Raw genomic sequence first — 14517 nt, 5'->3', positions numbered from 1 at the left:
TTTGACATATTTATCTGTTGGCGCAGTTAAGATGATGCAATATTTTTCAAACTCATTTTTGAACTATTTCCATCCAGACTTGACAGATTGTGTTACGGCTGAACATGTTTTTTTGTTTGTTTTGTTTTCTCTCTGTTTAAAAAACAAGAATCCAAATGTATTCCTGCAGGAGGCCAAAACCAAATAAAATGTTTAAAAAAATGTGTGGGGAAAAGGGACAGGTGAAGTAAGCCGTGTCAGGAACAGGTGTGGGGATGGGCGCTGGGGTTTGCTGCAGGAGCCTCGGGCTCGTCAGACACTTGAAGAGGGGAAAAGGTGGCATGAAAATGAGTATGGCTACTGTATGAACACCTCAGTGACACTAAGAGCTGGTTTCCAGAACAGGGAAAAAGCCTCATCCTAGTCTGTGTCTGAATAACTCCTGGTACACTATATTTACTTCCACACAATTTAATTTTAGCCCAAATTTTAAGTGAAACATTTATGAATTTTATAGTGCCCTCAAAAACTCCCAGTGGTGGAACAAGATCATGTTTCAAAAGGGATACTCATTTTACAGTTTTATTGTGGAAGGATGAGTGAATGAAGGTAGTGACGTTGGACACAGTGCAAGAAATTTCAGATACCAGATACCAATTTCAAAATGAGGTTATTCTAGGACTCAGCTCAATCCCTGTTTAAAAAACGGGCCAAAAGTGTGTAAAAATCCTGACCAGGTCCAAAAGAGCCTCCTAGAATGGCTTGACTCTTTCCTACAAAAGGTTTTCACAAGTGAAAGTAAATGCACTGCATAGGCAAGGATAAGCCGCTGACAGCCGCTTCCTGGACACAGCCAGGAAAGCTGGGAGACAGGCGGGCGTGGGGCGGGGTCTTAAGTCTGGCATTTGCTTCAAACGGGGCGAGATGTGGTTGAACTTCTGATTGTAGCACTGAATGGAGTGGAATGTTGAATGAACTTAAAGAAACCAGAGATAAGAGCTCACAGAGCGACTGATTGGAGTGTGGTACAGCAGAGGTGATGAGCAGGGAGGAGAGATGCCACACAGAGGGGATGAAGGTGGGGGGTGATGGAGAAGAGGGGAGATGTGGAGGTGAGGAGTCCACTGTGAAACAGAGGGTGTAACAGGGGAAAAGACGCCTTGAGACAGCGGGAATTTGGAGGAGAGAGGGCGTGTATGTGTGAGGGAGGGGAGACAGGGATCAAGAGGAAGATGAAGAGGGAGTCAAGATTCAGTTACTGAGCAGAAGCTCTGTCGCTGTCTCCACGTCCCAGGATTTCGACGACAACGCCACTATTACTGCATTCTGGGAAGAAAAACAAAAAAAACATTTGGTTTTATTTTGCAGCAGAATTCAGCAGCACAATGCACAGCAGGGGAGGAAATAAGTTGGGAGAGACTTACTTTTTCAAAGCCCATGGCACAGAGTTTGTCTATTTTGCGTGTGTACTCCGGACTGGAGACGGGAGCGCCTGCATAGACATGAGACCAGAGCCTCGCTGTCTGTTTGAACATCTCTGGGTTCTGCTTGTACTGTGTGATGAACAAATGTGAAAAAACAACAGTTAGTTTGTGTGAAAGGGGCTCAGCACACCACTGTCAACAACTGAAACACTGCGCTCGTCTACTTAGTTTAGATCCCCCCCCAGCACGTGCCTACGAGAAGAAGACTAGTGCACTTACAGTCCATCTTTACTCTTCTGTATATGTGGCTCCACATTTATTGCCAATAAAATAACCAATGTACAAAGACTGAGTCCTTACCACGGCACCCTTTGCTGCATGTCAGCCCCCTCTCTCCCACATTTCCTGTCTATCTTCAGCTGTCATTATGTGATAAAGGCAAAAAATGCCCAAAGAAATATCTAAAAAATACTCTCTGCAAGATTTTGAGGCTGCTGAGACACTCAGAGCCAGAGGAACAAGTAAAACAGCAGTCTGACAGACGGTTATTTCTGCCGAGTATTCCATTTCCATGCTGTATTTGCATTTTTGAAATGTAATGCAGGTATAGATTTTCCATCATCATACACTATTAGCATTTAAATTATTATGTAAATAAAAGAAATAAATTGCTTCATATTAAGTCTTTTGACTCATCATACCTTGTTTCAAATAATCATTATACAGTACAACAATTAGAATAACCAAATATTGTTAATGTTCATGCAGTGTGTTCAGTGCAGCTATAAGATAATTCAAGGTGCAACATCTTCCAAACCACCTGAACAGCCTCAGATTTCTGCTCCATATTGGACCTATGGCCAACTGTTTAACATTCAAAAATGTAAACTGTATTTAAAAACATGAACATCACTGGACAGCTATAAAACAAAAAACATCTTACACTATAATAAATCTTATCTAACCTTATTCCATTTCTTAAAATACGCTTCCTTGAGATGTGGGTTGGTAAGCGATAGATGACTGTTACTACACTAGAGATTAGTGATAGTATGTAGGTGTTATACTGTGTTCAGTAGAGTAGGCCAAACAACTCACTGCCTACACATGATATTTCACAACAGTTTCCTTTTACCAACAGTGCACTGAATATTGCTTAATGTGCAGTACAGAAGAAAGCATATTGCATCCACCTATATAATTTATTATATATATATTTAAAGTAACAATCCAGTTGAACCTGACAAACATCGGACAACAAACTAAACCTGTCATGACAATTAACAGTTGCATTCAAGTCCAAGATCAGTTCAACAGTCATTCTGTAACAAATACATTTGTCACCCTAAATTATGAAATGTACGGCTTCACTTCCTGTTATCAATTTAAGGCAAAAATGTCATAATGGAAGAAAAAGCAATGGAGAGGATGTTCCGGTTCTAAACGCCAGTCTTTCACAGCAGGGCTGCCAATTATTTTCCCAATATATCATCAATAAACATATATCATATATTAAAAAAAACAGAAAACAGAGAAAAATCCTCATCACAATATCACTGAGCTCTTCAGTAGGTGACTTCATCAAATGTCTTATTTTGTCCGAACAACAGTTTAAAACCAATAATACTCAATTTACTATAACATAAAGCAGCAAAACCGCACATTTGAGAACTTGGAACTATCAAACCGTTAACAATTTTGCTAGAATTATTGAGCGACTACTCGCCCAACCGTTTCCAGCTCTACATCAGTCTATCAAAAAGCCCCATCCAAGTAGTTTGTCTTAGCAGGTGCCACAATAGGACTAAATGATACCGACACAATCAAGTATCACAATATTTTTGGCAAATTCTTCCAATGATGTGACCGTACTTTGACTATGAGTACTGTTGCTTACAGAAGGTATTTACACATTCATACATTTTGAGTAACAATCATTTGTAGCATGGAGATGATGTCCAAGCAGGTGGAAGATTTCAATGTTCATTTTATTTTGCTAGTAACAGTCTAATGCAGGATTACCAGGATTACATTTACAGGACAACTCTCTAAATGTTAAGGTTATGAGAGTTATTTACCTTAAACACTGTCATAACAAGTTAAGAACTCATATGTTGCTCTGCTTAAAAAACTAGAAATACATATCTACAGTAAATTTGTCAAACATAACAACTAAAGTCAAAACATAAATTCACATACACACCCACCTGATTGGCTACCACTGCATCTTGTGGATCATCTGGTTCTGCAGCTGCCAATAAGGCTTGTAGTGACAAGAGGACTGTCCTCAGTGTCATAGCTGCTGCCCTGAAAAAACATACAGGTGACTGTTCAGTGCAACAACAAAATAAGGTCAACTTCCTTTCCACATGGACTCCTGACTTCTACAGATGTGTTTCCCCAAAAAATTCTATTTATCATGTCGAGTACTAAAAATATTCCTCTACAACTTGCATGCAATGTGGTCAAGCTAGTTTAAATACCTTTAATGTAAGTGTGACTGAACATTGTATATAAAAAGGGGATTAACAATAACAACTAATGCCACATACTGATAATTAGGTTCACTCATCCATTTACTTTGTTGTATTGTAATTGTATTGTAATAAGTAGGAGTTTGGATCAAAGCATATTTGCACAGTTTTAAAGTTGAAATTATTGACGAGAGGACCGTGATGTTAGATAACTATTGACGGGTCCGCATCAGAACAGCAACCCAGAAATGGCTTCGGTAGGAGAAACACTGTCTTACACGACTAGAAAAGTATTTCATGATGGATGTATGATGGATGAAGAATGTTAGGAATGCTGCTGCACATTCACTCACCACTGGTCTTTGAGAATATCCAGACATATTGCACCTGTGACTGAGCTGATGTTGGGATGCCAGATCTTCGTGATAAACCGCACCTGACAGATTAAATAAAAACAGGACGAAGAAAATAATTTGTGGATTAGCACAGTAATGGAACATGTCTGAAGTCAATGTCCACAAGGAGAGGGATGGTTATCTGTAACAACAACTATAATGAATTCCTACCTTGGGTGGATTGAATGGATACGTCTCTGGAATTTTAATTTCTAGTTGATATCTACCCCCTGGAAGAAATGAGAGGTATCACAATTATCAAAGAATCGTGACAGGGCTATTTCAAACATGCAATAACAGGGTGCAAGTTGTTTTCATTTACATTAAGGATTAAAAGCCTCTTGAAATAGTTAGTTGGTGAGGCCTTCTCAAAAATAAAAGTTGTCAGTAACTCCCAATATCACATAACGAAATTGTGCAACCATGCATACAGGTTAGCAGACAGCAGTGTGTCTAATGAGCCCCTCACCTTCATATGGTGTGTCAGGTGGCCCTGCTATCTCCCCTTTAAGTTCTGTGAAGTTCTCATCCACCAGATCCACCTTTATCTGGTTTTTGCTCGTCTGAAAAGGGTGAAAAGGCAAAGAGGCATTTTAACTTCAGCAGACAGGCAGACCGCAAAGTGTTAAGCTAGCTTGCTGTCAAACTCAAACCTGCCTATGCAGCATAAGTTGACACCCCCCCGCGGCATTAGCCAAAGTTGACCTCAACTTGTTGCACACATCTTAGGGATCAACATATATTAGGCCCTCTAATGTAAGTTGAGACGAATCTATGCAGATCCAGGGGGACAAATGTGAGAGCAAACCTTTAATACAACACGCGGATCACACCAAACTATCTCTGCTAACACAGCTAGCTTGGTTACCATAGAAGGCATGGTAAGCGAGCCAGTTGCGTTAACAATATGAATTTGAGACTCCGCTCTTTCTGGTAGTGCTTCCATAACCTGATAAAGCCCTTGCTAACAACAGTAACACACTTAGCTTTAACTTCCCCACAGTGGCAAATTAATAGCTAGCGCTAGTAGCTATTTGTGAAGCCGGATGCACTGCCGTGTCTGATACAGTTAGCTAAAGCTAGCAGCTTGGTGATTAGAAAGCTGACAGCTGAGCCAGCGACGCGTCATTCACATTCAGCCTCGTAGTCGAAGAAAGGAAAAACAAAAGCAGTAACATTAACTGGCAAACGCGACAACCAACCTCTTCACTTTTGAGCACCTCCTTGAATTCCCGTTTTATCCTCTGAACTGCGATGTTGGCCATGGTTCCCCCGTGTTCCCGTCCGGTTGGGGCCTCGCCGCCGTCCGACCTGACTAACGTTAGCTAGCTTGTTCTGCCTACAGTAGCTCTGCACTTTTTGGGTACAACCTCAAAAATAACAGCTGCAACCTTGTTCGCCGCGAGTGCCGTCAGTCCCGGTTATCAATGTGATGTTTTAATCCGTTAAAATAGCTCAAAATGTATCTATCATCTCATATGTGTAACAACACAACCGTTGGTGATACTGAAAACATTTTAATACCAAACTGCATGCAGTCTGGAGGAGAGGGAGTCATGTGATCTGTATTGCCATCCTGAACGCCTGCTGCCATTGGCTGATCTAATCATGATGAATACTTTTTTTATTATTATTATTATTATTATTATTATTATTATCATCATTGTTATCATTAAAATCTTTAATTCCACATGATGTCCATCGAGGTGGTAGATATTGAAAAACAAGGGCAGTGTGCCATTTTAGACCACCTTTTAATGCAAAATAAAAGTGATCACAGAACAGTAAACAGGGTTTCACACAATCACTGTCAGATTACATTGAATCATTACCATGTGATCGCTTACTGTTAGTCCATTTTTGACTAACAGTAGATTAAGTTAGATGAAGTTAGGAAGCACTGTTCTGGTGAGCAGTTTTCAAGTTATAATATACATTATGTATTGCATGCAGTCTTGTTAACAGGAAGAGTCAGTTGTTTTCAATTGCTGCAGTAAACAGCAAGCAACTCTTTTTCATCTCATGAGCAGTGATGGAGATGCAGCTATCCAGATGTTTTATATGCTGTACTCTAACGTCGGCCGGGTCCTTAGCAACAGTTCTGTCAACTCCTGAAATGCAAAGTTATCTCAGTGGTTCACGGTCACGAATACTGCTGGACACTGAACACATGAGCATACACTGTACTTTGGTATTCTTCCCATTCTTTAACAAAAGACAGATCCCCGTTTCACATTGTTTCATCAGAGCTTCAAACTGTGACACTAGGGGGCGTCATTGTCACATGGAGCTTCACAAAGTCTGTGCAAACAGCAAACATTATGTCTCATGTTTGAATAAAGTGGATACCACTTGAAAATCAATTTTTTTCTTACAAAGATTGGCGCAATCCACAATTAAATCTGAGCTAAACTTATATCATATAAAATATATTAAAATCACATTTTAGTCTCATCTACACAATATAATCATCACTGACTGACTTTATTACAACACTACAATCATGGCATTGACATATTTTTTCCATAATGGAGGTCATAGGTAAGGTGAGCAATTAGGTATATATTATAGTAAGCCATAGAGCTTACATAACCAATTATCAACTTTTGTAATAGAACAATATGTGAGCCAGAATCTTTGGCATTCACTGCCATCTTATGGTCATTTAACTATAGAAACAAACAAATGAAATAGCCTTTACAATTCTAACGGATCCCCCTCCATCTAAATAACCTGTTATTACAGTAAAATGGATGGAGACACATTCTCCTGACAGTAATTGTTGGTAAACTGATCACACATTTGTCTCATGTTCACATACAAGCATTATTGAACCAGACACAATTATATATGATTGCTCTTTTCTGTCAATGAGTGACACACAGTTTGTTTGCTACACATTACAGAGTCTCTACAGTCAGCACTTAAGAGGTGGACATGAGCACACAGGGACTGCTTCCCTTCTTCTCCTCCTGTTCATCCCCCTCCTCCTGCCTCTTGTTTGATTTCTCTTGGTGATGATGACGAAGATGACAAGTGCCACTAACATAACAGATGTTATTAGGAGGCAACCTCCGAAGACCAGCATCGCTTTGTTCTTGAACATCCATGCGCATACAGAGCAAGATTCATGCAGCTCACTAAACTTGCAGGTCTGCGTGGTGTTATCCTCGGGGAAGCCGCCACGAGTGATGATTTCTTTGAAGACGGCAATCGAGGCTTTGGCTTTGGATTGGTGGTGGGTTGAGGTGTAGAGGCCAAACTGAGGGACGTGTCGATCTTGCAGCTTCCACACGTAGAAGCCCTGCAGGTTGACGCCATCTAAATGATGAGCTGGAGAATGAACAAATATAATAAAAGAGAAATATGAGATAAGGATCACTCATCGACTCTCCAGTTCCTCCTCCTATTCAAGCAATATGAATACCAGATATAATGTATTTCACAATTAAGAGGAACAAACAAATGTTAAGAATATATGCCCATGTTAGAAAACAGCACGTGTGCAAATGTAGGTGAGCTAGGGCCATAAAGGGCAAAATATGAACACAACACTGATCAACACTGTCACTGTAATGTTTTTCTCTCCCCTCCTCCCTCTTTTTATGATCGTCATGTTTTCTCATTAAGTCTGGTTTTTATAGTAGGATGCAATATGGTCATAAAACCTGTATTGCCTGCTGAGCTTTGCCTCTGTCTCAACATCCTGAACACTGCAGAGGTCCATTTTGTTCCTACCAAAGAATTATCTCACAAAACATTGTGGGTTTGAGAGAAACATTACATATTAGCAGACTGCTGGAGATGAAGGATCTGAAATGCATGCCTTACCTTTGGAGGCCTCCTGCAGATAACTCCTGAGAAAGTGTTGCCTGAGTTTGTCCTCCACAGGAGCCTGGTCATCAACCCCACTGGCTGTGACAATGATAGGCAGAGCCCTTCCATATCTCTGGCTCACCCAGTTCAGGATCTTCCGCAGGCCCCAGGGTACAAGAGCCTGCCCCAGACTGGAGGACAGCCAGGTGGGATCAGAAAGGGTGAGGCAGCCATGATCAGGGGGTTGTTCCTGCTGAAAATTGGTCTGTGTGTGGGGATATGGAGAGACCAAACGGGTGGTGAAATGGTTCAGGGCAATAAAACTCAATGTCCCTCTCAGCTCCTCCCTCTCAGTCTCAGTAAAGCTAGGAAGAGGGGATCCAGGGAGGCCCATGACCCGAGCTCTCTCCTCCAGGTATGCCTTCATTTCTTGCGGGTAATCCCCCTTGCTATGCTTCTCCTCATATCTAGTCCCCAGCAATGGGTCTAAGAAGCGACCAAGTTCAAACAAAAGGAATCTCTGTGTTGCTGCCGTATGTGAGTCCAGGAAGGGGTTTGCAGGTTCAGCCCAGTCGGCATGTAATGCGAGTGACACCAGTGCTCTCTGTTGACTATAGTGTTCCCTCTCATACAGCCTCCAGGCTTTTGCGTGAGCCAAAAGAAGGTTATGAGCTGCCTGATGCTTCTCTTTCCCACTGGAATAATCATCTACCAGTCTGTTTGGCTCATTGATGGTGATCCAGTACGGTACCCAGGACCCCAGTTGCTGGTAGCACAGTGCTGCGTATTCCTGAAAGGCCTCCACGGTGCTGTAGTTGAGCCAACCACCAGAGGCATGCAGTGGCCCAGGCAAGCCCAGATTTGGAGCTCTGTGTGTGGGGTAGTAGAGAATAATGACAGCCTGCAGGTCCAGCTTCTTGAGCTCGGTCAGGACACAGCGGTAGTACCTTTTAGATGTAACATCAATGTGAAACAGGATCAGGAGTTAATGTGTGTAGACACAAAGAGAGACTGAGTCAGATATCTTCTCTAAAGTTATCTGAATCTGACTAAAATCTATGGTATGGATCAGGTTATGTTATGCTTTTGGATTTAATTGCATTGAACTCAAATTGGGCTGAATTTGGTAACAGAAATAGATGTCTGTGTGTTTGTGTATTTCTACCTCAGAGCTTCTGTGTTCACATTAGAGAGGTCTCCCTGGGGTAAAATCAGAGACCAATTCAGGGCGAAGCGGTAGTGAGATGCCCCAGTGGATGCAAACAGGCGAAGGTGACCACGAATGGCCAAGTAGTCAGTACACTGGGCACGTCTGGTGTGGATCATCACCCCTGGGACTGGACGCAATGATCCGTCTCCTGTCAGGTTCCAGCTGTACAAATGGGGGTCAGTAAACTGTGGTGAGAAAGGGTAGAACTGAACCTGCAATAACAGAAAAGACATGAAACATGACAAGACATGACAAGAAAATCAGGGTGAATATAGCCATTCATTTAGCAGTTTTCACTGTAAAATCACTCTCTCATCTTCTGGGATTATCTCTCTTCTTACCTGTAAAGTGGAGTCAGCAATACCCCAGTGAAATTCACAGGGGAAACGGCCTTTGATCTCTCTGGAGGTTTCATCACTGGGGAAACCATTGTCAGCAACAACACGCCTGTAGTACTGAGCAGTGGTCTTGGGGGTCCTGGGTCGGTTTGGTTGGCTGAAGTCGATGTAGAAAAGGCCTCGCCTAACAGTGAAGGCATAATTCCACTCAAAACCATCCACTAATGACCATGCGGAGTAGCCAAACACCTGCACACCATCAAACTTGATAGCTGTAAAAGAAAACACCAGTATTGTTTTTTGCTGACTTCATTACATTGTCTAAATTTTATTTGTTTGCTCTTTTCACTTCTATTTGTACCTTGCAGGATCTGATTGATAAACCTCTTCATTAGGTAAATGGCCACCGTGTCCTCCTTTCCCACACTGGCCTCAGAAAACCAGCTTCCCTCTGCTACCAGCACCCTCGGGTCCCCATACTCCAGCTTTATCCAGCCCAGTAAGCGCCTCAGGTCTGGGGCCACAGTCTGCCCATACTGAACCAGGCTCCGGCCCAGACGGAGGTTGTTGGGCCCAAAGGACAGAGCAAAAAAGTCAGCTGTTGTCTGCACCCAGAGCTTCTCCTCGTGGGAGAATGTAGGCAGGAGGGCCCCATGCTTGATTTTTAAAGAGGCTGGGTAGTCCCCATCACCAAAGATGGGGTTGGCAAACCATCCAAGGACAGCCTCTATTGACTGCTGGCAAAGCTCAACATTAGCAGCTGTGGCTTGGCCTCTTTGAGGCTCAACCCAGTGGGATCCCAAAACAATGGATACTTTACCCTTCTGAGTTGGACGGAAGTGGGTGTTGTAGGTGTGCCATGCTTTGGCGTGTGCCTGGAAATCACAGCAGACACAGTATTATGATGCACTGTACTGCAGTCTGCACAATCACAGCAGGCCTTTTTCACAGAAGACATTTGGATGTCACAGTAGGAAAAGCACAGGTAACTAAATCAATGATGGCTGAATTCCATTTAGCTTCAGTTTCAGGGTTCTGGTATTGTGTATGCTAGCTCACTGTCTCACTGTTAGTGTCTGCAGTGAAAGAGGCCTATCATGCTTTTTAAACACAGCAAAACTTTAAAGCACTCTCTCATATCTGCACCTTATTTTAATGATAGAAAACTTTTACAAATGTTTAATACACATCTGGATCCAGATCTCCATTAAATGACAGGGTGAAAGACAATCATGTAATGGATTGTATTCATTTAAGTACTGTAAATGCAGTAGTTCATCTTGATTTGAGCTCATTTTCCACAAACTTTCATTCAAAGTGGTATATATTTTTGAGATATAGTGCTAACAAACAGATAAATCAAAGACATAACCTGCTTAACGTAAGTAATAGAGCAATCAAAAGAAATCTTTTAGGGACCAGAGAATTATTATTTGCTCATGTTATCTGCGCAGTGTTAGCTGTACACATACCATCTGTGCTGGCCTGCATAAACATAAGTGATTATTAATGAAGCATATCTCCATGACTTCCTGTCACACACTGTTTCCCTCCAGCGCAAAAGTGCTGATGTGTTGGACTTTGACCTCAATGTCTCTTTAAGTGTCCTGTTTACTGATCACAAACCTGTCAGAATAAAATATGATCAACTCGTCAGCCAGGAGATACAATAAGAAGTGAGCATTAAGGCTTTGCATTTGGCTGCACCAGTTATATGTTACAAAGCAATAAATCAAACTTCATCGTTTTTATTGATTTAATTGCATTCTATGCTTCCTCCACTGTCATGTGACTTCAAAATCATTTGGAGGATGCAAACATTCATTGACCATCATAAACTGATGTAGCCGCAGAAGTTCAAAGTTCGCAGTCTATATCATTAGAGGATTTCTTCATGTACTGTCGTTTACAGCCCAGGCGGATAAAGCACAGTATAACAACAGACTATATTCATCTACAGACTCACATTAATCAACTGACCCTGTCTAACTTACCCTGATTAGGTTGTGGGCCACAATGAGAGAGCCAGCGGGACCCCCTGTTTCTCCAGGAGCGTGCACGCCTGTTCCATACCCCTGTACAGCCACCAGGTATGGATTGTGCATTGTGAGCCAGTACCTAACACGGCTCCCAAATGCGTGGAAACAAAATGCAGCATATTCCTCGAACAGTCCCACCAGTGTGTCATTTTTCCAGCCTCCATAGTGCTCCTGTAGGACTTGTGGCAGGTCCCAGTGATGAAGAGTGACGATGGGCTCAATTTCCTTTTCCAGAAGCCTCTCTATGAGGCAGCTGTAGTGCTCCACAGCAGCTTTGTTGGGCTGACCTCTGGCATTCCCATCGGGAAAGAGTCTGGGCCAGGAGAGAGAGAAAGAGTATGATCTTATACCGAGATACTCTAGTGCCTCCACATCCTCTTCCCAGCGAGTGTAGCTGTCACTAGCCACATTGGCAGTCTCGGTTGCCAAATTAGCCCCAAAAGTGGAGTGGGTGAAATGGTCCCAGACGGATGGACCTTTCCCCCCCTGATCCCAGGCTCCCTCTGTCTGGAAGGCAGACGTCCCCGAACCCCAAAGGAATCCTGAAGGGAAGGAGTCATGAAGGAAAGACTGGTCTTTGATGATGGGGTCCGGCTTGGGCTGCTGCCAAATCTTCCTGCCCTCCCCAAGAGAACAGGCTGCCTTATTCCAACCACACACCAACAACAGGAGGGAAAGTAAGAGCCACTGACGTGTGGGAGGTGACGGATGGTTCAGCATATTGAAGGAGTCTATCTTGTTTCAGAAATCCTCTTGAGGGGCATGGATGGTGTCAGTCAGAGCGACTGCTCCGTTCAATATCATAAATCCTCTTGTGACAAACAAGAGATCCATGATGGTGGAGGAGGGAAGAGAATGATCCCAGCCAGGAGAGAGGAACATCTGAAGCTTCGAGGTGCTGCAATATCCATCTGACAACCTGGTCAGACTTCCCTATCTCTCCCTCAGTGTACTTGTGCTCCCACTCAGCCCCTCCCTACCACATAATGTTCACACATACAAAGGTTGACTCATATTCGCTATACTTTTGTCAACTTTCTGCTGAATTGTTTTCACCTGTGATTCCCAAAACACTCCATCATCCTTCAATTATATATAAAAAAGAGGCTTTGAAAGAGAGGACCAAACACTTAAGAGGATATTACTGAGGTATTCCTGTGAGGACACAGAGAGAGAGAGAGAGAGAGAGAGAGAGAGAGAGAGAGAGAGAGAGAGAGAGAGAGAGAGAGAGAGAGAGAGAGAGAGAGAGAGAGCCCTAAACATGCTGCTGATTGCTGTAAAGAACGTTCTGGTGTCAATAATTAGCTTGTACTCTGATCTTAGCTCCATAAGAAGTAGTTCAGTAGCGGTCTATCTGTTTCCAACAAACACATACAGATTTATTTCCCTCTTAAATTAAGAAGTTTCACATTTGAGTAAATGGATTTTGTTTTCCAATATCAATTCACATGTTCAACACATTCATTGAAAAAGTCTATAAAATGTAGCGCAGCCTGAAACTGAAAAAAACAAAACAAAAACAAACAAGCTTTTCTGTGTTGTCTCATGGCCAGAAGCTGCTAAGCACCTCTGCAGTGATCTTCCAAGATTTAATCAAACCACGCCAGGTGAGAACAGTGACACCAGCTCATATGACCTTATTCAATTTAGCTCCACTTGCTGTATGAGAAACAGTCACTGACCCCAGGAAACAGCAGTGCTGCTGGACTAAAAACATTGCTGGGAAGTGTGTGCGTGTGTGTTTGTGTGACTGTATTTGATAAAGCCTCCTAATCACAATAAAACAGGTCAAAGCCATTCAAAAAACCCTTTCCTCACCCTCCTTCATTAAAGGCAGTGTCTACAGCCGTCTCGAGTAAACAGTGGAGTTGCCCAGGATACACTCTGCTTCAAGGCATTAGTGGGATAAGTTAATTGAGTTGGGAAATGGTCATTCGCCACCCAGACTGACCTCAGTGTGGTCGCTAAGATACTACAGAAAAGACGCCTTCAGAACACTGAGCTGCATTTCAAATGTGTCATTCATGCAACTCACAACACCCTGAGGACATATTACACACATACACATTACGCAGTAAATATTCAGTTGCTCTTAGTTCTTTGTGTAAATGATTCAAACTCTTTAAGACAGAGGATTGACATCTTTTAAACACAGTCCACTTAATTAATAAGAGCACAAAAAGAGTAGATTCAAACTAAATACATTTAAATCAGAAAAACTGAGTAGAGTTTAATACTTGTAATACTACATACATATTGACATAGTTTTATTTAACAAAAAAATCATGGAATAAGAAAGTATCTCAAATTCAGTAATCTCCTTCAGTAAAAAGCTCTGTACAGTAAATAAAAGGGAAGTGAAAAGAGGATGTACATGAGAGAATTGCTTTCATTTCCCCGTCTGTATCCTCTCAGCACTGTTATTTACCGTAAGATGGGCAGAGGTTGTATCAGAAAAACAAATGAGCATAACAGAAGCAGACCCTCTGACTGTCTTCAGACCTGATGATTGTCTTTTGATCAAGATCTTTTGACGTTTTTGTTTGTTGGGGCACTTTTTTGGCACATCTTTTCAACATTTAAGACATTTTGAACTGCAACCGAGACATTTTTATAGGCTTAAAGACTGAGCACAAATACCTTATTAACTACTTATTTAGACTGTCCACTTGGAGAGTATTCATATATGATTCATATATGACTGCAACATGTCAACAACATATTAAATCCATCGTACAGTACAGTACAGGTTAGTGCACTCTTTTGTCTGTCTATATACTGTATAGAGGTTGGATTCTGTTTTACTTTATTTATTTAGGGTTTTATGTAATTTATTCAAAAT

The 14517-nt window shown here is 42.0% G+C and overlaps 2 protein-coding genes across 5 annotated transcripts; both read right to left on the bottom strand.

Moving 5' to 3' along the window:
• Window positions 1-1230: 1230 nt before the first annotated feature.
• Window positions 1231-5731, bottom strand: ube2ka (ubiquitin-conjugating enzyme E2Ka (UBC1 homolog, yeast)). Of its 4 annotated transcripts, XM_070912886.1 has the most exons (7): window positions 5475-5731; window positions 4742-4835; window positions 4444-4502; window positions 4231-4313; window positions 3611-3710; window positions 1404-1532; window positions 1231-1305 (listed from the first exon to the last, which is right to left on the bottom strand). In XM_070912886.1, the coding sequence occupies exons 1-7, from the start codon at window positions 5535-5537 to the stop codon at window positions 1231-1233; spliced, it is 603 nt and encodes a 200-aa protein (XP_070768987.1). In that variant the 5' UTR covers window positions 5538-5731. The 4 variants fall into 4 exon arrangements, with proteins under 4 accessions (XP_070768987.1, XP_070768988.1, XP_070768991.1 ...); XM_070912887.1 differs by lacking the exon at window positions 1404-1532; XM_070912890.1 differs by lacking the exons at window positions 3611-3710; window positions 4231-4313.
• A 1458-nt stretch (window positions 5732-7189) lies between these two features.
• klb (klotho beta) lies at window positions 7190-12395 on the bottom strand. The gene is made up of 6 exons (XM_070913686.1): window positions 11631-12395; window positions 9998-10511; window positions 9640-9908; window positions 9254-9510; window positions 8104-9035; window positions 7190-7605 (listed from the first exon to the last, which is right to left on the bottom strand). Exons 1-6 carry the CDS (start codon window positions 12393-12395, stop codon window positions 7190-7192), a joined length of 3153 nt encoding a protein of 1050 aa, XP_070769787.1.
• Window positions 12396-14517: the final 2122 nt, after the last annotated feature.

The sequence above is a fragment of the Enoplosus armatus genome, chromosome 10 (genome assembly GCF_043641665.1).
Source record: "Enoplosus armatus isolate fEnoArm2 chromosome 10, fEnoArm2.hap1, whole genome shotgun sequence".
Classification (NCBI taxonomy): Eukaryota; Metazoa; Chordata; class Actinopteri; order Centrarchiformes; family Enoplosidae; genus Enoplosus; species Enoplosus armatus.
This window is presented reverse-complemented; position numbering and strand designations above follow the sequence as displayed.

Bases quoted from the DNA above. Each gene is read 5' to 3' on its own strand.
- ube2ka (XM_070912886.1), bottom strand. From the start codon at position 5,537: ATGGCCAACATCGCAGTTCAGAGGATAAAACGGGAATTCAAGGAGGTG. The intron at 4,314-4,443 runs GTAGGAATTCAT...TTAATCTGTCAG, and splicing joins ATCCATTCAATCCACCCAAG to GTGCGGTTTATCACGAAGAT. The intron at 1,306-1,403 runs GTAAGTCTCTCC...TTTTCTTCCCAG, and splicing joins GTGCCATGGGCTTTGAAAAA to AATGCAGTAATAGTGGCGTT.
- klb (XM_070913686.1), bottom strand. From the start codon at position 12,395: ATGCTGAACCATCCGTCACCTCCCACACGTCAGTGGCTCTTACTTTCC. The intron at 10,512-11,630 runs GTAAGTTAGACA...TGTGATTTCCAG, and splicing joins TGGCCCACAACCTAATCAGG to GCACACGCCAAAGCATGGCA. The intron at 9,909-9,997 runs GTACAAATAGAA...TTTCTTTTACAG, and splicing joins TATCAATCAGATCCTGCAAG to CTATCAAGTTTGATGGTGTG.